The following is a 21,960-nucleotide window of genomic DNA, read 5'->3' as shown; positions in this document are numbered from 1 at the left end:
CTGCGCCGCCTATTGTGTGCGCTGCTGACCTGTTTTGACCATTGGGTGACGTATCTACGCTTTTTGAACCAAGAATGCCTAAAGCTCAAGTCAGCGCTGCTGACTCTCATCCCCGTGTTCCTATGACGGCTCGATATTTCTTGAATAGGATGGCTGATGAGATCTTTACTCCTCTCTCTCTCTCTCTCTCTCTATATATATATATATATATATATATATATATGGGTGGGCTATCGTGAGAGCACATCTTAAAATAAGAAATAAGAGCAATTTTTAATGTATGAATTTTATGTAGAACACGTATGAATTCGATGTATAAAGGTATGAATTGTGAAAAATAAATTTTTGCTACCTTCGGAATTCGAACTCAGGACCATAAATCCATCCAACAGGATTACGAATCAAACCGTTGATCTTGATGATCTAAGGGCTGAAAATGATTCTTATTTTATATCTTAAGAAATGCTCTTATTTTAGCCCTTTCCTATATATATATATATACACATTGTTTGTAGTTTCTTAAAGTGAGCAATAGTGATTAGTATTATCAATATCACAAATTAATCATACATCTATTAAGAACATTAATATTGATTGAGTCAATACTTCACTCGTAATACAATCTGGTAATTAGTATTATCAATATCACAAATTAATTTTATACTCCCTCCGTCCCACGAATCTTGAGTAATTTCTTTTGGGCACGAGATTTAAGGAGTTGGAGATTAGTGTTTTAATTGTGTGGGTAATAAAGTAGAAAAATGATTATATAGTTTTGTATTTTAATCATCTTTTATTTTATTTTTCGAAATGATATTTAATTAACTGAATATATAAATTTAATATTTTTAAATAAAATTTATATTTAAATAAATTTTAAATTTGTTTAAATTTAAATAAAATAAATTTGAAATAATTTTTTTTTAAAAAATTAAATAAATTTTATTTTTCGTTTTTTAATTTAAATTAAATTTAAAACACATTTTCGTTATATTTTTAATGTTTTTCAAGAAGCTTCCAGGTAATCAGGCAGATTTTAATTAGTACAATTAGAAGATTTAATTAACTTAACTTAAATTATGCATCCTTTATTGTTTGCCTAATTTTTACTCTATATAGAAATGACTCAAGATTCATGGGACGACCGAAAAAGGAATATGACTCAAAGTTTCGTGGGACTGAAGGATTATGTCTTAAGAGCATCAACATTGGTTGAGTCAATGCTTGATCCAACCATACTTTGAGCTCACGTATGAGCTAAATGTTGTATTGGGTTGACTCATCATGTTGACTTATCTAAATTAGTTTTAATTAGTTTTTAAATTTTGATTTAATTTAACTTCAAAAATTATAATAATTGAAATACCATTGATTTAATAAAGTCGGTCATCGTTAAAATAATCTTGAAGAAGTCGTTGATGGACGATGATAAACATGCATTTTTGTCTTTTGGTGTATCATATTTGATGCTTAATTGTGAGAATTTTGTGTGTTTTATGGTTTATTTTAATAAATATTGGTTTATTGTCGAGAACTTGTTACTTCCTTGTTGTTTGAGCGAATTTATAGAAATATTGAAGTAGAATTTATGGAAGAATGGTCTGAAATAAAATTTGTAGATCATCTCAATACGATTTCGTGGGTGCAAATCGGAGTTCAGACGAAAGAGATATCGCCGAAACAAGAAAGTCGCGCGTAATAATGAATAGTGGCCAACGAGATTTTGTGAAATTTCGGGATTTTATCTGTATTTTCGATTTCTGTACTGTATTTATCCCATATATATGCCTATACATAAGTCCTTTTATTAACTTAATAGACAACTCTCTACATTCAGAGACCCCAGCCTTCACCTTGACTCATAAAATCTTTGACCTCAAACATTAACTACTCTACCGCTAGACCGATATACCTGCACTCTACAACTTATTTTGTTGTGCTCAATCATCTACCTTTTTCTCAAAATATATTTTGTCTTTTTGAAAGTTGGTGGCTTGATAGGTGATTGATCATCAGTACACGGTAGGCCAATTATTTTCATCATGGATGATCGTGTTTATATGTTTCAACACAAGTGCTCTTCAAATAGAATAGGTCAAATACATGAAACAATATTGTTTAATCTGTAACATGATTAATACTCTCCCGTCCCACTTCACTTAGCACATATTCCTATTTTGGTTTTCCTATCTTATTTGGCATGTTTACTTTTTAGGTAACTACAACATATATGAATCCACATTTTTTATATTATAATTTTACTCTCCAAAATAATCGGGCCGAAAAGAACTAGGCCAAATAAAATGGGACGGAAGGAGTACATGCTAATAAAGCATGCGGCAAAGGAGTCACGTGAGCTCTTATACTTTGCAATTGCATAGGAGAATATAATTATCATAGTTTGTTAGGAATGTTTCAAGTGAATTTTAAGATTTTCAAATATAATTAGTTTTGTGAATTTGTGAAATGACGTTGTTTTACTTGTTCTTTTCTTCCTCCAACATTACCATCTTTATTGAAAAGCATATTGAACATAAATATTTTTTATGTGGAATATATGAGAATTCAAGGTGGAATTCATATTCATTAAGGGCATTCACTATCGTGCTACTTCAAAGTGGTGCCATATCAGCAACTACACCTTATTTAATTATTCACGGATCCATTGTCATAATTATTACGTTTTCTTCATTATATAGATATATGTAATTTTGTGTTTATATTTCACTTCAATAAAATTAATATAAATACATCAATCAATTACTTTAATTTTTTTAAATAATAAAATATAATTAGATAATTAATTTGATTATGCTAAAAAAGAAACAACAAATGAAAAATTATAACACACACAAAAAACATTAATATAAATGCACAACATGTCAAACTAATATAAAGGAAAAAACAAACAAACAAATGCAAATATAATTAATATAAAAAAAAACGAACACAAAAACTCTTGTACACTCGATCTCAAGTATGAGACGAGTTTGAGTAATTAAGGATAGGACACTGGTCGGTTAGGGGCAACGCACAGGTCGAGTAGGGGCAGAATACGGGTTGAGACTGAGTAAGTAAAAGTACATTTATCCCGAATAGAAATGAAGTGTCTTCATTATTGGGACGGAGGGGGTATTATAATTAAGATGATGAAGTGATTTTGATTTGAGAATGCTCTACGTCTATTATACAAGTTAATTCGGTGTTTGATTGCTCCAGGTACACCGTGTATGTCTCTCAGAAAGAAGTTGAGGAGAATTTTTTCCAGAAAATTGTTGATTACATTTAAATGTTCTTGAATTTATAACTATATCTATGAATTCACACTTTAATATTCTTGAATTCACAACTAACTCGATGAATTCACAATTAAATTACAAGCGTTGGTTGTGAATTCACAATCAATAAAACTTGAATTCACAACCAACACTCTTTCTAGTTGTGAATTCACAACTAACACTATTTATAGTTGTGAATTCATGACTAAAACTATTTTTAGTTGTGAATTCAAACTTTAAAACTTGAATTCACAACCAATACTAGTTATTCAGTTGTGAATTCGAGTTTCAAAGCTTGAATTCACAATCAAAATTAATGACAGCTGTAAATAAGGTTGTGAATTTGCGGGAAATTTTTAAATTTTTATATGTAAGGGTAAAATGGTAACCGTGAGTATGTTTTTAATTTTTTTTATATCTTAATAGGCAATTTTTAAATTTTTTATTCTAAATTAAAAAACCATAAACATTGACTGTGGGACACCGTATATATGGAATATGGGACATAGGATGATGCCGTCCACCTCCCGATAAATTGCTGAAAGTGGCCTATGTGAAGACTCCGACATCCATTGACTTGCCACAATAATTATGTCTACACTTTCTATATATTGATATACACAAGTGTGCTTTATCGATCAGAATCATGGTGTTTGAGAAACTCAACAATATGCAGGCTTCAATTCTGCTCATCATGTTCATTTTGGCCTCCTCTCCAACACTACTACTCTCATCACAGAATCCCCCCTTAGCTAAGCTCAAGTGCGAAGATCGTTGCGGCGATATACGCATCCCATTCCCTTTCGGCACCACAGAAGAATGCTACACCAACAAGAGTTTTTGGGTCACTTGCAACGACACCGGTTTCGATCCTCCGAAGCTCTTCTGGTGGAACACGACAATCGAAATCACAGATATATCCCTCGACGGCCAGATCAAATTGCTGCACAACATAGCAAAAAATTGTTATGCTAACGGCAAAAGCAATATGAGCAACTCTCCTTTGTTACTGTGAGAGATATACTCCTATACAACTACTTCACACGTGCTGCATGCTTGGGATTTATCTGCTGCGGTTGAGTGTTAGCTAGTCTCTTGTAGATTAGTTTCCAGATTCAATCAGAGCCGTTGGATGCATAGTTGTTGTGATTGTAGATAGGTACATATATCTTTTGTATTTTTCTGTTTTACGGTTAAGAAAACAGAGTTAGCTTCCTTTCCAAGAGAGAGTTAGAGAGCTGTGAGAATTGGGGGGATACACTGTGTGAGTTAAGCGTGGCTGTGGGTGTGGAGCTCGAAACTCAATTCTTTGTATCGTCTTCTTACCTTCTTCTCAATAAAGAACAAAGTGATCTGCCGTGGATGTAGGCATTAAAGCCGAACCACGTAAACGTTGTGTCTCTTGTTTTATTCTTTGTTTACTGTTACATTGAATTCGTTGCAAGAGTGAATTCTGCCGATTGTGTGGATTCCGGCAATTACCCAACAAGTGGCGCCGTCTGTGGGAAACGGCTTCAATTGCACGGAATCGGACGCACGAAATCGCAGTTGATTCGAGGATTTTCTTTCGATTGATCGGAAAAGAATTGGTCGAAGCAGATCCAGATCGCAGGCATGAGTTCTGCGAGGTTTGAGACGGAGAAATTCAACGGCAAGAACGACTTTGCCTTATGGCAAATCAAGATGCAAGCATTGCTTGTACAGCAGGGTCTTGATGATGCGTTAACATCAAGATCGAAGGCAAAATTGGAAGGACTGAAAGAGGAAGATAAAGCCAAGATCGAGCAGCTCGATAGAAAGGCACATAGCGCAATTATTTTGTGCTTGGGAGATAAAGTCCTTCGAGAAGTATCAAAAGAAAAATCTGCAGCTGCGGTATGGGAGAAACTTGAATCATTATACATGACTAAGTCTCTGGCAAACAGGTTATATATGAAACAAAGGTTGTATTCCATGAAGTTCAATGAGGAGAAGGATCTTGAAGAGCAGATGGACGAATTCTGTAAGTCCATTGATGATTTAGAAAATGTGGATTCTCAAATCAATGATGAAGATAAAGCTATACTCCTCTTGAATGCACTGCCAAAGAATTATGAGCATATGAAAGATGCTATAATCTTCGGCAGAGAAACTCCTATTTCACTTGATGAGGTGCTCACTGCATTAAAGGCTAAGCAACTGCAAAAGAAGAATGATGGAAAGCAGGAACACATATCTGAAAGCCTGCACATCAAGAAGGCTAAAGGAAAAGGAAAGAAGCCACATGCTGAATCAAAGAAAGGCAACCAATCAAAAGGAAATGATCAAAATGGAAAGGAGACCAGGAAGTGCTTTGAATGTCAGAAACCGGGGCATTTGAAGAAAAACTGTTATGTCTGGAAAAGAAAGATGCAGGAGTTAAAGGGGCAACAAAAATCTGCTGATAATGTTCAAGAGAACCCTGAGGCTGAGGTGTTGAATGTTATGGAAGGGAAGGCTGTACATTTCACATGTGTCCAAGAAGGGATTGGTTTCAAGAATTGAAACTGAAGGATGGAGGATCGGTCTTGCTAGGAAATAATCAGATATGCCATGTCAAAGGCATAGGGTCCATAAAGCTGAGGATGCATGATGGTTCAATAAAAATCATATCTGATGTAAGATATATACCAGAGCTGAAAAGGAATCTGATTTCCTTGGGCACTCTAGAATCAAAGGGCTGCAGCTGGAGATCAGAAAATGGAGAGTTACTGGTGTTGAAAGAAGGAAGGGTAGTAATGAAAGCTATAAGAAGGCACAGCTTATACTATCTCAATGCAGAGCTGTTGATGGGGAATGTTGATGCAAGCCAAGTTGATCAGTCTATGAAGTGGCATGCCAGGATGGGACATGCTGGAGAAAGAGCTTTAAATGAACTCTTAAAGCAAAAGATAATCAGCAATCCCAGCAAGATCACACTTACACACTGTGAGCCATGTTTACTTGGCAAAAGCACCAAACTACCATATCCACAAGGTAAGCATATATCTAAGAGCCCTTTAGATTATGCTCATGCAGATTTGTAGGGACCCTCAAGCACTACTACTATGGGAGGAGCTAGATATTTCTTAAGCATAATCGATGACCACAGCAGAAAGGTATGGGTTTACCCATTGAAACAAAAATCAGAAGCTTTCTCACACTTCAAGATTTGGTGCACAGAAGTTGAGAATCAGAAAAGAGTTACTCTCAAGTGTTTGAGAACTGACAATGGATTGGAATTTTTATCAGGAGAGTTTGATCAATTCTGTAAAGCTAAAGGGATAAGGAGACACAAAACTGTTGCATCCAATCCACAACAAAATGGTGTTGTGGAGAGGATGAACAGAACTCTTTTAGAGAGGATGAGGTGTATGTTGGTGAGTTCAGGGTTACCAGAGAAATTTTGGGGAGAGGCCTTATCTACAGCAGCTTTTCTGATAAACAAAACTCCTTCAGCAGCTGTGGAGTTCAAAACTCCAGATGAACTCTGGAATGGTCACATTTCAGACTATTCAACCATTAAGGTCTTTGGTTGTCAAGCTTTTGTCCATGTCAAGCAGGACAAACTTGCTCCAAGAGCTTATAGATGTGTCATGGTGGGATACCCTAATGGAGTTAAAGGGTATAGACTTTGGTGCACTGAGAAAGGGCTGGAGAAGATAATTGTCAGTAGAGATGTGGTGTTCAAGGAAGATATAATGCCATACAAGAAGGGAGAGAGTATCTCTGAAAAGGTTTCAGACAAGGAAAATCAGAGTGCAGAAGTTGAGGTGGAGCCTAAAGCTACTGATTCAGAGACTGGTTCAGATGATGATGCTCACCAAGATGATGATGATGATGGACATTACTTGCCTATGGATAATCTACAAGACTATCAGCTCACCAGAGACAGGGAGAGGAGAAGTATTAAGCCACCAACAAGATTTGGCCATGCTGACTTAATTGCTTATGCATTAAGTATAGCAGAGAATATAGAGTATCAAGAACCATTGACTTTCAAAGAAGCTATGGAAAGCTCAGAGAAAGATTATTGGATTCAGGCTATGAGAGAAGAGTTGGAATCTCTTCACAAAAATAACACTTGGGTTTTAGTGGACAGACCAACTCATCAAAGACCAGTTGGTTGTAAATGGATTTTCAAGAGAAAACTTGAAATTGTTAAAGGAGAAGAGATTATCAGATACAAGGCAAGGTTGGTGGCCAAAGGGTTTACACAAAAGGAAGGAATTGACTTCAATGAGGTATTTTCTCCTGTTGTTAAGCACTGTTCTATTAGATTGCTTTTATCTTTGGCTGTCCAGCATGATCTATTTCTTGAGCAATTAGATGTTAAGACTGCTTTTCTAAATGGAATTTTAGAAGAGACTATATTCATGGAACAACCTGAGGGTTTTAAGGAAGGAGAAGGGAAAGTATGTCTGTTAAAGAGGTCTCTGTATGGTTTGAAACAGAGCTCAAGACAGTGGTATATTAGGTTTGATAACTTCATGATGGATTCTGGTTTTGTCAAATCTAAATATGATAGTTGTGTGTACATGAAGAAGGAGGGCAGGAAGCCTATCATGTATCTACTTCTTTATGTAGATGACATGTTAATAGCTAGTAAAGATTATGGTCAGATTAATCTCATAAAGACCAAGCTAAAGTCTGTGTTTGAGATGAAGGAGCTGGGTGAAGCTAGGAGAATTTTGGGAATGGATATTATAAGAAACAAGGATACTGGCAGCATACATTTGATGCAGAAAAATTACATTCTCAAAGTCTTAAAGAGATTCAAGATGAATGAAGCTAAACCTATCTCTATTCCTATGAATCAACAGTTGAAGTTAAGCTCTAAACAGAAGCCTGATACTCGAACTGAGAGGGAGAATATGAAGGGAATTCCATATTCAAATGCTGTTGGGAGTATCATGTATTTGATGATCTGTACAAGACCTGATTTGGCATACTCTATCAGTGTCTTGAGCAGATTTATGGCTGATCCAGGAAGGCCTCATTGGGAGGCATTGAAACAGGTGTTTAGATATGCAAAATCTTCAGCTGATTTAGGAATTATGTTTGAGAAGATTGAAGAGTATAAAGGAGATCCATAACTGGGATTTGTTGATGCAGACTATGCTGCAAATGTAGACAGTAGAAGATCACAGACTGGATACATCTTCACACTTTATGGTACAGCTGTTTCTTGGAGATCTCTTCTTCAACATGTTGTTGCATTAGCCACCACTGAGGCGGAGTATATGGCAATGACAGAGGCGGTTAAGGAAGGGGTTTGGCTCAGAGGTATTTTGGCAGAGGTGTTATTCAAGTGTCAAAAGTACCAACTGAGGAGAATGCAGCTGATTCTTTAACTAAGGCATTATCTAGAGCCAAGTTCGAGCATTGTCTCGAGCTGGTGAGGATGAAATAATGACTGAATGGTGTCTTGCAGATTGCTCTGTTCGAGTTGATGGAGTAAGGTGGAGATTTGTGAGAGATATACTCCTATACAACTACTTCACACGTGCTGCATGCTTGGGATTTATCTGCTGCGGTTGAGTGTTAGCTAGTCTCTTGTAGATTAGTTTCCAGATTCAATCAGAGCCGTTGGATGCATAGTTGTTGTGATTGTAGATAGGTACATATATCTTTTGTATTTTTCTGTTTTACGGTTAAGAAAACAGAGTTAGCTTCCTTTCCAAGAGAGAGTTAGAGAGCTGTGAGAATTGGGGGGATACACTGTATGAGTTAAGCGTGGCTGTGGGTGTGGAGCTCGAAACTCAATTCTTTGTATCGTCTTCTTACCTTCTTCTCAATAAAGAACAAAGTGATCTGCCGTGGATGTAGGCATTAAAGCCGAACCACGTAAACGCTGTGTCTCTCGTTTTATTCTTTGTTTACTGTTACATTGAATTCGTTGCAAGAGTGAATTCTGCCGATTGTGTGGATTCCGGCAATTACCCAACAGTTACGGCTTACTACATATTTCACGCTGAATAACACTGCGAATAAGTTCACTATCGTGGGGTGTGATGCCTACGGCTTCGTCTCAGGGCGTAGGATCAACCGCAACTTCACGACGGGCTGCACCGCCATGTGCAGCTCGGAGGCTGATCTGACCGACGGGGAGTGTGACGGCGTCGGTTGTTGCCAGACTAGCATCCCCAAAGATGTGTGGATGGTAGATCTTGAGGTTCGGAGTTACTCCAATTATATCAATATTTCCAACTTCAACAACTGCAGTTATGCCTTTGTTGTTGAGAAGGATTCCTTCAATTTCTCTAAGGCCAATCTCACAAACTTGTCCAACGTTAGAAGACTTCCTTTGGTGGTTGATTGGGCCATCGGCAATGGGACATGCGAGGAGGCCAAGAGCGACGCAACCACCTATGCTTGCGTGAGTGCAAACTCTACCTGCCACAAGCCCACAAACGGCTACGGCTATCGCTGTCGTTGCGAGGAGGGATTTGAAGGAAATCCTTACGTAAATCATGGGTGTAGAGGTATATATCATTACTTTTTGCAACTACTTAGTTAGTCTATTAATCTCTTTCTGTTTAGTGTTTGTTAATGATCGAATGCAAGTATATCTACAACTTTTTGTTTGCAGATATTGATGAATGCTTACATAAGGCTGGAAATAATTGCACCAAGAATGAGTACTGCAGGAATTCAGAAGGGAGTTACTCATGTATTTGTCCGGAGAAATACGATGGTGATGGAAGAGGTGAAGATGGCTGCAAAAAGAAGCAGAATATGAAGATTGCCATTGTCTTGATTGGTAAATAAATACTCTATGTTCTTGGATTCTTAAATTGTCGCTATTTGAAACATATTTAATAAAATTTTGCCTTCTTGAAACAAACAAACAGGAGTTGCCTCAGGGATCATTTTACTACTACTTGCTATCATCCTCATCTACTTGGAACTCAAGAGAAGAGCACAGAATAAGACGAAGCGGAAATTCTTTCTCCAAAACGGCGGGTATATGTTGCAAGAGAAGCTGTCTAGGAGAGAAGCCTCACCGGAGATGGTGACGATTTTCAGCTATTCCGAGCTAGAAAAGGCCACCAACAACTTCCACAACAGTATGATCATTGGTCAAGGTGGCTTTGGCACTGTCTACAAAGGCGTGTTAGCAGACAGAAGAACAGTTGCGATCAAGAGGTCTGTAAGAGTTGATCCCACCCAAATCGAGCAGTTCATCAATGAGGTCTTCATTCTGTCTCAAATCAACCACAGGAATGTAGTTAGGCTGCTTGGTTGCTGCCTAGAAACCGATGTTCCCCTTCTAGTCTACGAGTTCATCACCAATGGCACCCTTTCCTCACACCTGCACAATGAGGCTAAGGCGCGTGTTCTTGATTGGAACACACGTCTGAAGATTGCTGCAGAAACTGCAGGGGTCCTCTCGTATCTGCACTCTTCAGCTGCTACTCCGATCATACATAGGGATGTGAAGACGGACAACATCCTTTTAGACCATACTTTCACAGCAAAGGTTGCAGATTTTGGAGCTTCAAAGTTGGTTCCTATTGATCTCGCGCAGCTTTCCACTATGGTGCAAGGGACTTTTGGATACCTCGATCCTGAATACATGCAGACGAACCAGTTGACAGAGAAGAGCGATGTTTATAGCTTCGGAGTAGTCCTCTTGGAGCTGGTCACGGGGCGGAGAGCATTGAGTTTTGATAGGCCAGTAGAGGAGAAGAGTTTAGCCAACTATTTCCTTTCTGTACTAAAACAGGACCTTTTGTTTGAAATTCTTGATGATAAAATAGTGGGTTCGGGAAATATGGAGCAAATATCTGCAGTTGCTAAGCTTGCAAAAGAGTGCTTGAACGTGAGAGGCGAAGATAGGCCTAGTATGAAGGAGGTAGCAATGGAACTCGAAGGGCTGATACTGAGAGGCAAGCACTCATGGGCAAGAATAAATGTAGAGAATGAAGAAGAGAAGGAGTGTTTGCTTCCAAATGATGATGGAATGAGTCACTTTGGAAATGGTGATAGCAGCTCAAGTGTGGGATATGATAGTATCTCCAGAGATCATATTCTTTTGCCAATGAATGGAGGAAGATGATTAACTTTGATTAGCTTAAGACATTTATGTATGCATATCATTATATATATTCAGGTGGTAATTAGTTTTCAAGGGAGAATACAAATTCAGTAATTTTTTTCTTTGTGCATACCAATTTAATTTTGTATCTTAAGTAAAACTTGAAAGCTTATATATATCCTAATCGAGAGCTTTTTAAGTCCCCTAGGAATCTAGGGTTTGGTTCTCTAGTTTTTCTCTAGGGTTTTGTTCTCTTCGTTGAGGTCTGTCTAGGGTTTTTCCCTCTGTTGTCGGCGATGACTTCCCGGTGTCCGCCCAGTCTGTTTCTCTCCCGTGTCTCTCCTCTCCCCTCTTTTCCTTCTCTATGTGTGTTGTTTTGGTGTGGTAGTTTTCTCTCTTTTCTTCTCTCTTGTGGTTTGCAGGTCATGGAACGTGGTGATTCTTCGAGGGGTTATGATTTTTCGCCGGGCGAAGAGACACGCACTGAACGTGAAAGTACGGTGGTGGATTTATCGGGGGATGCGGAGGAAGCTAGCCTTCAGAATGATAACCAGAAATTTTGCTTGGTGGGAAAACTAATCTGTGTGAAAACTCCCAACGGATTTCATCTACTGGAAATCATGCGTAAGTCTTGGAAGACGACGAATGAATTCACCGCCCGTGAATGGAGGAAAAATCTGTTTCTATTCTCCTTCCAGAATCAGGAGGATAGGGAGTGGGTGTTGAAACGCCAACCCTGGCACTTTGATGGACATCTATTTGCCATAATGAAACTCAAGGGATCAGAGCAGCCATCAAATATTAGAATTGACAGAGGGAGTTTCTCGGGCATACGATCTCCCGATGAAGTGCACCAGACCAGCGGCCCTTCGGTGTTTAGCAAATAAAATAGGAGATGTTGAAGATATCGATACAGATGACAATTATGCTGGATGCTTTGTACGCTTCAAAGTTAATTTTGATATTACTACACCGCTTATGAGGGGTATCACGATATCTTTTGAAGGGCAACAGTTGTGGATTCCACTGAAGTATGAAAACTTACCCATTTTTTGCTATCGATGCGGACTTCTTGGTCATCATACTCGATCTTGTGATAAGGAAACCGAAGATGATGGTAATGGCAAACATTTCGAAGAACTGATGTATGGGCCTATTCTCAAAGCTTCACCTCTCAAAAGAGCTCGCCCTAATCGCAGATCAAATACTGATATTCCTACGCATACCTTTAACCCTCCAAACATCCCACCTCAGTCAACAAATCTTTCAGCTGATCAACAAGCCATCATACTCCCTTTTAATCCTCACCGAAAACCCAGACCCCCTCCCATCTCATTAAACCCTATCACCACAAAAACTGACTCCACTACCAAGACTTCCCCGACCTCTGCTATCTGTTACTCAAAACGGATGCATTCCCGAGCCACAAAATCACCTGACCAACTCTTTCAACAGACCCACATTGACCCCACTCTTGATACTGAAACTATAACCGATCTCATGAAACTTCCTGATCATCATAACCCAATTTCCGGAAAACCAACCTATACAAAATCACAAAACCCATATTCTGAAGCTCCCTTCACTCCAACCTCCGACCTCCTCAAAATGCTCAATCTTAACAACCAAACAACCCACCTTACTTTCCCAGACAGCACAAAACCGTCGGGCTCTCAAATACCAGAACTGAAAGCGAAAAAATGGAAGCGTCAGGCCCGCGCCTCTAAACCCATACTCACTACGGCCAAGCTTCCTATTGTTTTGAACACGAAACGTCACTTGCGCGAGGAGGAAAGTGATGTTTCTGATGTTAAGACTACAACCTCTAACTCGTCCCAAAAACGAACCAAAGGAGAAGAGCTTAACATTTTATCCACCTCTTTTGCATCATCGGCGGAGATTGCTTCGGAGCAATCCCGCCGGGCACAATGAATCACTTATTTTGGAATTGTCGGGGGCTTGGGAACCCTACGACAATTCGTCAGCTTGTTTGGTTAACCAAACATAAGCGGCCCGATGTGGTTTTCTTAATGGAGACCAAACTTTTATCTTTGGATTGGAATCCTATACTACCTCAAATTGGCTTTACTAAGTTTGTTGCGGTGGACTGTGATTGTGCGACGGGGGGTCGCAAAGGTGGTTTATGTTTACTCTGGGCTGATGATATTAAGCTTGATGTAAAGTCTTCGTCTTTACACCATATTCTTGCGTCGATTGATGATGGAATTCACGAACCTTGGGATTTTTGTGGCTTGTATGGATGGAGTAATACGGATGAGCACTCTCTCACTTGGGATCTTATGCGAGTTATAAAAACACAGGTGTCGGAAAGATGGATTTGTGGGGGTGACTTCAACGAAACTATGTATCACTTTGAGAAACGTGGCGGTCAAATAAAATCTGATCTTCGGTTGGTGAGTTTTCGTGATGTGGTGGACGATTGTGGGCTGAGTGATCTGGGCTTTGTAGGTAACCCTTTCACAAGGAATAATAATCAGGTTGGGGAGGCTAATATAATGGAAAGATTAGATCGAGTTTTGGGCAGTGATAGATGGATTCACCTTTTCCCGTCGTTTGAAGTCTCGCACCTCCTCAGGAAATCCAGCGACCACTGCCCTATTTTTCTTTGCCTGGAGAAGTCTTGCGATCAAAGGACTTTTCGCCCAAAGCCTTTTCGCTTTAAGGCTATGTGGTTTAAACATGAGAGCTGCAAGGAAACTTGTGAAAGACTGTGGGATTCGGGAGGTGTGGTGAAGACAGCTGAGGAGATTAAGAAAAAGATTGATGATATGGGCTACGCTCTTAAGCTTTGGAAAAAAAATGAGTTTGGAAATGTAAAAGTCAGATGCGCTGAGATTAGAAAAGAGATGGAGGAGCTTCAAAATGCTTGTTTTGATGAGGAGAACAGGGACGCCCAAAAAAAACTTGAGAATGAGTTAGAGGAACTCTCAAAAAAAGAGGAATTGATGTGGAAGCAAAGGTCTAGGGCTGACTGGTTGGCGGAAGGAGATCGAAACACTGGTTTCTTTCATAAAGTTGCTGAGGGAAGGAAAAAACGGAATCACATTCGAGAAATTAAATGTGCGGATGGGACGACGACTCGTAACTTTGAGAAGATGGATGAGATTTTCAGGGATCACTTTCAGACGCTTTTCTCTCCTGGACAGACTCATAACCCCTCTGAAGTTCTCCGTTCCATTGATTCAGTGGTCACTGAAGAGATGAACAGAGAGTTAACACGCCCATACACCACTGCAGAGATCTTTGATGCTCTTAAACAAATGCACCCCTTAAAGGCCCCTGGGCCCGATGGTATGCCTGCTCTCTTCTTTAAAACTTTTTGGTCGTCTGTTCATCTTGATGTTGTTCCTATGCTCTTAGATATTCTCAATAATGGTGTTTCTCCTGCTCCTTTAAATTCCACCTTCATTTGTCTTATCCCAAAGAAGAAAAAGTGTTCTATCCCTTCCGATTTTCGTCCTATTAGCTTATGTAATGTGGTGTACAAGATTGTGTCAAAAGTGATTACTAATCGTCTCAAAGTTTGCCTCCCTTCTATTATTCATGAAAGTCAGTCCACTTTTGTCTCGGGGCGTCATATTACGGATAATGCTTTACTTGCTTTTGAAATCTTCCATATGATGAAACTGAATAAAGCAAAATCTAAGGGTGTCTTCGCTTTCAAGCTTGATATGGCAAAAGCTTACGATCGGGTTGAGTGGAATTTTTTGGAGTCTATCATGCTGCATTTGGGGTTCAGCTCTTCTTTTGTTAGTTTGATCTTACGGTGTGTTTCGACTGTTTCTTTTCGTGTTCTAGTTAATGGTTTTCCAGGAATTTCTTTTGAGCCGGGACGTGGTCTGAGGCAAGGTGATCTGCTGTCCCCTTTCCTGTTCTTGCTTTGCGCGGAGGCTCTGTCAGGTTTACTTTGGAAGGCGGAAACTCAAAATCTCCTGCATGGAGCGCGGATATGTAGAACGGCTCCGAGAGTTTCCCACCTCTTATTTGCAGACGATTGCATAATCTTTGGGAGGGGGAAGGCTTCAGAAGTTGAAGAAGTGAAGAAGATTATCAACTCTTACGAAGGTGTTTCTGGGCAACTGGTGAATCTAGACAAGTCTTCCATTTCGTTCAGCTATGGCATTCCCGAAGGCCTTCAGAATGACCTGGCAAGCTTGTTGGGCGTTATGAGGTCGGGTCAGCGCTCCACGTATTTGGGTATACCCTGCACGGTTGGACGATCTAAAAGTGAGATTTTTCAGATGCTGGTTGATAGGACACGAAAGAAGTCAAAGGATTGGAAGAGGAGATACATGTCCGGTGCCGGGAAAATGGTTCTCATCAAGTCAGTTCTACAGTCGATTCCCTCATATATTATGAGCTGCTTCTTGTTACCGGGGCAGATCTGTCAGCAGCTGAATAGTATAGCAGCTCGGTTTTTCTGGGGCCAAAAAAATGAAGAGCGCCGGATTCATTGGAAAAGCTGGAAGAGCCTTTGTGCAGTTAAAGGCGATGGGGGCTTGGGATTCAGAGATATAGCTCTCTTTAATCAGGCGATGTTAGCTAAACAAGCTTGGCGCCTCCTTATTAATGATAGTTCTTTACTTGCTCGTTCTCTCAAGGCAAGGTACTTCCCGAGAAATGATTTGCTTATGGCTAACAATGCTCATAACCCATCTTTTGCATGGAAAAGCTTGTTGGCAGGGCGTGATTTACTTGAGAAAGGCATTGCGTGGAGATTAGGAAATGGTAATCGCATCAGGATTGATAAGGATTGTTGGTTGCCTAATGGGAAAGGGCAGTTCATTCCGGCAAGAGTGGGAGATAGTGCTGAAAACTTAAGAGTAAGGGACTTGATTGAGACTGATGAATATTGTTGGGATGAAAATAAACTTTCGGAGTTTCTGGCACCAGCTGACAAATGGAAGATCATGGCGCAGCTTCGTCCTCACTCAAATGAGGAAGATCGACCTTTTTGGCCATGGGGAAAGTTCAATATGTATTCGGTGAAGTCGGGTTACAAGTTGGCGGTTGATTTTCATAATAGAGAGGCTGCTTCTTCCTCAAATCCTTATGGTCATTTGTGGAGTTGGATTTGGGGCCCTGAGGTCATACCCAAAGTTAAAATGTTCATGTGGAAATGCCTTGCAAATACTCTCCCAACGGCTCAGGCCTTGAGACGTAAGAATGTGAATGTAGAAGTGGTTTGTAGAAGATGTGGGGTGGCTGAGGAGTCAATGGAACATGCCTTAAGGGATTGCAGCTGGGTGAGTGTCTTGTGGGCAGTATCTCCTATCCGGATACAGCCTATGGGTCCTGAGGAAGTGTGCTCCATCCCTGACTGGTTCGAGAAGATTCGCAGCTTACCTTGTAGGGAGGTTCACGGTCTCTTTGCTTCTTTGGCGTGGGCGATATGGTTTACACGGAACATGCTCTTGTTCCAACAAAAGGATTTTTCACATATGGAGTGTCTAAAGTTTGCCAATAGAGCTCTGTGGCAGAACCCGAGCAGCACACAAATCCAGAATCAAGGAGCTACCAGAAAGTTTTGCTGTGGGGATGATGAGATAAAAGTCAGCTCGGATACTGCTATCAAAGTAGGGATGGAGATTGGGATTGGTAGTGTTCTTACGGACAGGGAAGGAACTACCCTTGGTTGCAGATTTGGCTCGAAACTTGGAGCTTTCACGGTGGTCGAAGGGGAAGCTCTCGCAATGGTCGAAGGATTGAAGCTGTGCAGAGAACGCGGTATGCAGGACATCATCGCCGAAACAGATTGCCAGACTCTTTATTGGATGCTTGTTAGGAATGAAGCTGATATGTCATACTTGGGAGATACGCTACTTGAGATACACTCTATGAAGAGATCGTTTCGCAGTCTTGTGTTCAGTTGGACGCCACGTGAGGGAAACTCCATAGCTGATAAACTTGCAAATTTTGCTCTTATGTCTTCTTCGCCTTTTGCTTCTTCTGGTGTTTTGCCTTATGATGTGAACACTACGTTTTCATAGTAATGCAATGTTTTCTTTTGGTTCTCAAAAAAAAAAAAAATCGAGAGCTTTTGAAAAGTAATTATTAAGGGTAGGGTTGTGTATTTTTTTTTTTTCATGACTTGCCACTATTTAATTTGATGTGCATGCTCGAACTTATAGAAGCTCTCTTGGAATTCGAACTTATATATCTAAAAAAATATGAAAAAATGCATTAAAACTTGGTTTGCTTTTCTTCAATTTAGCATGATTTGCAAGTTGCATCGTTTTGGCCTTTCTTAAATCTCGGATGAAATTCAATGTTCTAGCCTGATATGCAATCAGCAAAAATGCTATCATAGATATTCTACAACATGACATAACCACACAATTATCAGCATGGAACTAAATAATAATACAACACATTTTCGCTACCAAAAAATAAAAGTAAAACAGAGTGGGCATCCAGAGGGGTTGGGAGTGTTACTAATTTTTTCATGGGCCTACGGATGCTTGACTTAAACAAAGACCATAAAACACACCATTGGATTCTACTATTACATATTCATTGTGCGTAATAATACGACGTACTCCCTCCATCTTTAAATAATTATTATACAACACAAAAGTACACATGCCAAGACTGAATATAATTTAATGCGTATACTTTTAATTTTTTTTAACTTTAATATTAAAATTTGGCTAAATATCACTTTAAACCCCAAACTATTTTCGCACTATCAATTATATCCTAAACTATTGAAAATGATTTTTTAAACCTTGAACTATCAATTTTATATCAACTGTACATTTTATCCACTTTTCATCCTTGGAATTTTTAATTAGTAAGGCATATAATCACGTTGTTTTATATAATGTACGTTGAAAAATGAATAATTCTAAATACATCTTGGAGGGAGGAATTGTCATCTTTCTCTATCAATAGGGACAGATTCAAGATTTATCATTAGAGGGAGGAACTGAATTTGTTGAAGTATGACATCTGAAAATATTTGTACGAAGGTCATCTTGGAGCTAAGCTTTTTTTTTTTTTTTTTATCATTCCGTGCAATTTAGTTTTATGTTCAAATAGAATCTTAATGGACTTAGAAATATAACTCAATCACTTACAAGTAGTTGTTCACATTCTATTAATTCAACAATAAGTACATTGAAATCATATAACTTCTTTGCTTTTTTTTTTATATATAGAAAAAAGTAATTATTCCATTTTCTAAAAAAATAAACTAATTTTCATTATTAACAGTACATAATTTATACTTTAACCATTGAAAATTAACTAAGAAATAGAAATGAGACAAAATTAACACAAATTTAACAAACTAATATTTCAAATCACTATAAATTGTTAAGCAATTAATGTAAATACTACTTCCTCTGTCCCATAAGAGTGTGCATTTCTTTTCTATTTTGGTACGTCCTACAAAAGTGTGCATTTGTCATTTTTGGACACTACTCCAACCTCTGAATTAAAAATTTATTGAAGAAAAAAGAAAACCTAAAAATTGGACATCACCCCACCGCTAACTCCTTATTTCTTATTCTATCACTTTCTCCACTCCCAATACACTCATTCAACATTTTATTAAAACTAACACATTTAATTTTAGTATTAAAACATGAGTAGAAATTGGAAGTTTAGCTTAATTTCATTTTAAAATTTTATAATATGACACTTAAAAGTGAACAAAAAAGTTCATACTTATTTAAAGGGGGAGGGAATAATATTCAAGAACATAACGCAATTATTATGTAAAAATATTAAATTATAATATGGAACTTTCACATCTATTTCCGAAATTGCGATACAGATTCACAAATACAAGAAACATAGCCACTAGTAAACAAAATATTCACTCTTATTCAATCAATCATCCCATGGATCAATTCTTATAATTAGAAACATGGCCACACGTAAATATAGAGTGAATATTTTGTTTGTTTGTTTTTTTTAATTGTAATAATCTTGATTTATTTAAATGATATCATTCTCAATTTAAATATAACATCATCATTTGAATAATCTTATAGTTATATATTTCAATTGAAAAAATAACATTTAAAAAATATAACAAGGTTTAACACAAAATAATAATAATGAGAAATTAATAACAGCAACTTTAATAGGAGTATATATTATTTGAAGAAGTCCATGAAATATCAAAGAGAGAGACACACACACTGTGACTCTGAGTCTCTGACTGAGCACAGACCACACGCCTAAATATTCTAAATGAACATCACTTCAACGACTGTTAAATTGGCAGTGTGCGGAAGGGCACAATTTGACAATGCCAGAAAGTTTCTATCGATGGACCATACCGTCTTCCTGGACATTGCACACGGCCATTTTCTATCTCAATTTTTCATTTTTCTTTAATAGTACTCAAAATTAATTTAAATAAAAAAATATAAAAAAAATTCACTAGACTTTAGTAAAATACTATAGCTCTATCAGTTAACAATACTTTTTGCCCTCTGCTTTAGTGATACTTAGTATTTGTACCCCCTACAATGCTTGAGAAATATTTTTATATTTTTATATTTATATAAAATTGATAACAACGTAATTATTATATTTATAAATATAATAAAAAAAATTAACGTTAGAGTTATTATTACTCTAATAATATAATCATTAATTTTATGAATTAATACATTTATTTTATCTTTTTCATTAAATATTATCAAAAGAGAATTAATAGTTATATAATTACATATATATTTTCGAAAACTTCAAATTGTGAAGGAGGAGAATTAAATACAATCAAAGACTTTGTCAAAGATATGAATCAACCATGAAAGATGGAGGAGAAGAGATTTCAAAAGGCAAAACTTGGTCTTCCTAAATTATAGGGATGTTCGTTATTTTGCTTAACCAACAAGCATATTATGCCTTGAAAAAAACTCCACATGCCACATCCATATCCCACGAATTTAGCTATGATATTCTTGCCCACTAAACATGTATTTCATCTTTAAATGTGAGCTGAGCGCTATGTAAATGTTACCAGTTCATTCAAGCAAAAGACACAAGGGTTGAGTCGCAGGATAATGTTCAAACATCAGACACGATATCTAGGTCAAAACACATATTGAGTGGGAGACTCGTGTGTCTAACAATCTTTGAGTGGGAGACTCGTTTATTAGGACTAGTCGGTAAGTTTGTATGTTTGACATTCATAGATTATCTTCATTAAAATCTAGTTGTTGCTAGCATAGTTGATAACATTAGAAGAGATTGTTTTTCTTTTCAACTCCACTAAATTAGAGGGATTCTATTGAGTGGTGCAAATATCTTCATTGTAAAAGGGATTTTTATAGTGAATATACACTGCAAATAATTAACATTGCAGTATAAAAACATTCCATTGTCTACAGATTGTTGAGTGAATTGTTCGATCATTCTACACAATATATTTGGGTTTGCGAAAGCAACAAACTTTCAATTAATTTTAGCTGAATATATTTGAACCGAATATTGAAAAATAAAGAAGAATTTACAATAATAAAACTTGATATTATGAAAAGAATTTTTTTTCTTCTAAAAAATAGATTTATTCAAAAAAAATTAGAAAGGTAAGAGAATTTTATAAAAAAGTTTAATATTTAAATAAATATAACTTTTACATTTTAAATAAAATAATTACATAGAATTTATCAAATTAAAGCTCTTATCGTGATCTTTAATTTGATATGTATATTAAATATTTTATAATTAGTTGAATTTCATAATTTTAGAAAAAAAAATGATATAAGAAGAAAATAAATAAATTATAAATAAATTTTTAATTTTATTATAACTACTCAACTGCCGCTCGATTTTCAAATTAATTCAAATCAATTTATATTTGATTTTATAAAATCTTAACTTTTTAATATAGTAAAGATTACACACATGTCTCAAATGACTTTTCAATGGTATAATAGCTGGACCATAACCCACCCACCTAGGGCTGGTAAACCGGTCGGTTCGGTTATAACCGAACCGGTTTACCGGTTAAGAGGAATTCCTCTAATCGAAAATCGAACCGGTTTTTCGACCGATTAACCGATTAACCGGTCCGGTTAACCGGACCGGTTAATCGGTTAACCGGTCAAAATTGATTAATAATGCAGGAGCTGCTGCTGACGGAGGGAAAAACGAGGGAAGAGGCGAGCCTGGCGAACTGAGCGACGCCGGCAAAGTGCTGCTGCTGCCTGCTGCTGCCGGAGGGAGGAACCAGGCGGAAAATGGGTATTGGGATGTTGACTGTTGTGGTGTCGCCGGAGATAAGGGAGAGGTCGGAGTTGAGTCGTGACTGAGGTGAGTCGGGCGACTGGTGGTGATTCACTGCCGTCTGACTCAGGATCGAGGGAGCCCCGGCATAGCGGCGGCGAGGAGCTGCTGTTGATATCGGAGGTCGGAGAGGGCAGTCTAGAATTGGGGATCTAGAGTTTTAGAGAGATAGGGTTTAAAAGAGAGAGAGTGTCACAGGGGAGAGGCGAGGGCGGTGGTCTTCCGGCCGTGCGGTCGCCGGAAGGGAGGCTGCGGTGGCTGAGCTTTGAGAGGGAGAATGAGGGAAGCGACAGAGGTGGTGGCGCAGATGTGCGTCTGTGCTTCTGTGTTCCAGTCGAGAGAGTGATTAGAGAGAGAAGGGAGAGCCGAGCGTGC

General features: G+C 38.0%; 1 protein-coding gene across 1 annotated transcript; it reads left to right on the top strand.

Annotated features, from left to right (window-relative positions):
* Positions 1–3,894: 3,894 nt before the first annotated feature.
* Positions 3,895–11,438, top strand: LOC131017987 (putative wall-associated receptor kinase-like 16). Its single transcript, XM_057946750.1, has 5 exons — positions 3,895–4,283; positions 4,837–4,848; positions 9,240–9,760; positions 9,868–10,038; positions 10,130–11,438. Exons 1-5 carry the CDS (start codon positions 3,925–3,927, stop codon positions 11,335–11,337), a joined length of 2,271 nt encoding a protein of 756 aa, XP_057802733.1. The 5' UTR covers positions 3,895–3,924; the 3' UTR covers positions 11,338–11,438.
* Positions 11,439–21,960: the final 10,522 nt, after the last annotated feature.

The sequence above is a fragment of the Salvia miltiorrhiza genome, chromosome 3 (genome assembly GCF_028751815.1).
Source record: "Salvia miltiorrhiza cultivar Shanhuang (shh) chromosome 3, IMPLAD_Smil_shh, whole genome shotgun sequence".
Classification (NCBI taxonomy): domain Eukaryota; kingdom Viridiplantae; phylum Streptophyta; class Magnoliopsida; order Lamiales; family Lamiaceae; genus Salvia; species Salvia miltiorrhiza.
Note: the sequence above shows the minus strand (reverse complement) of the source record. Positions and strands in the feature narration are given on the sequence as shown.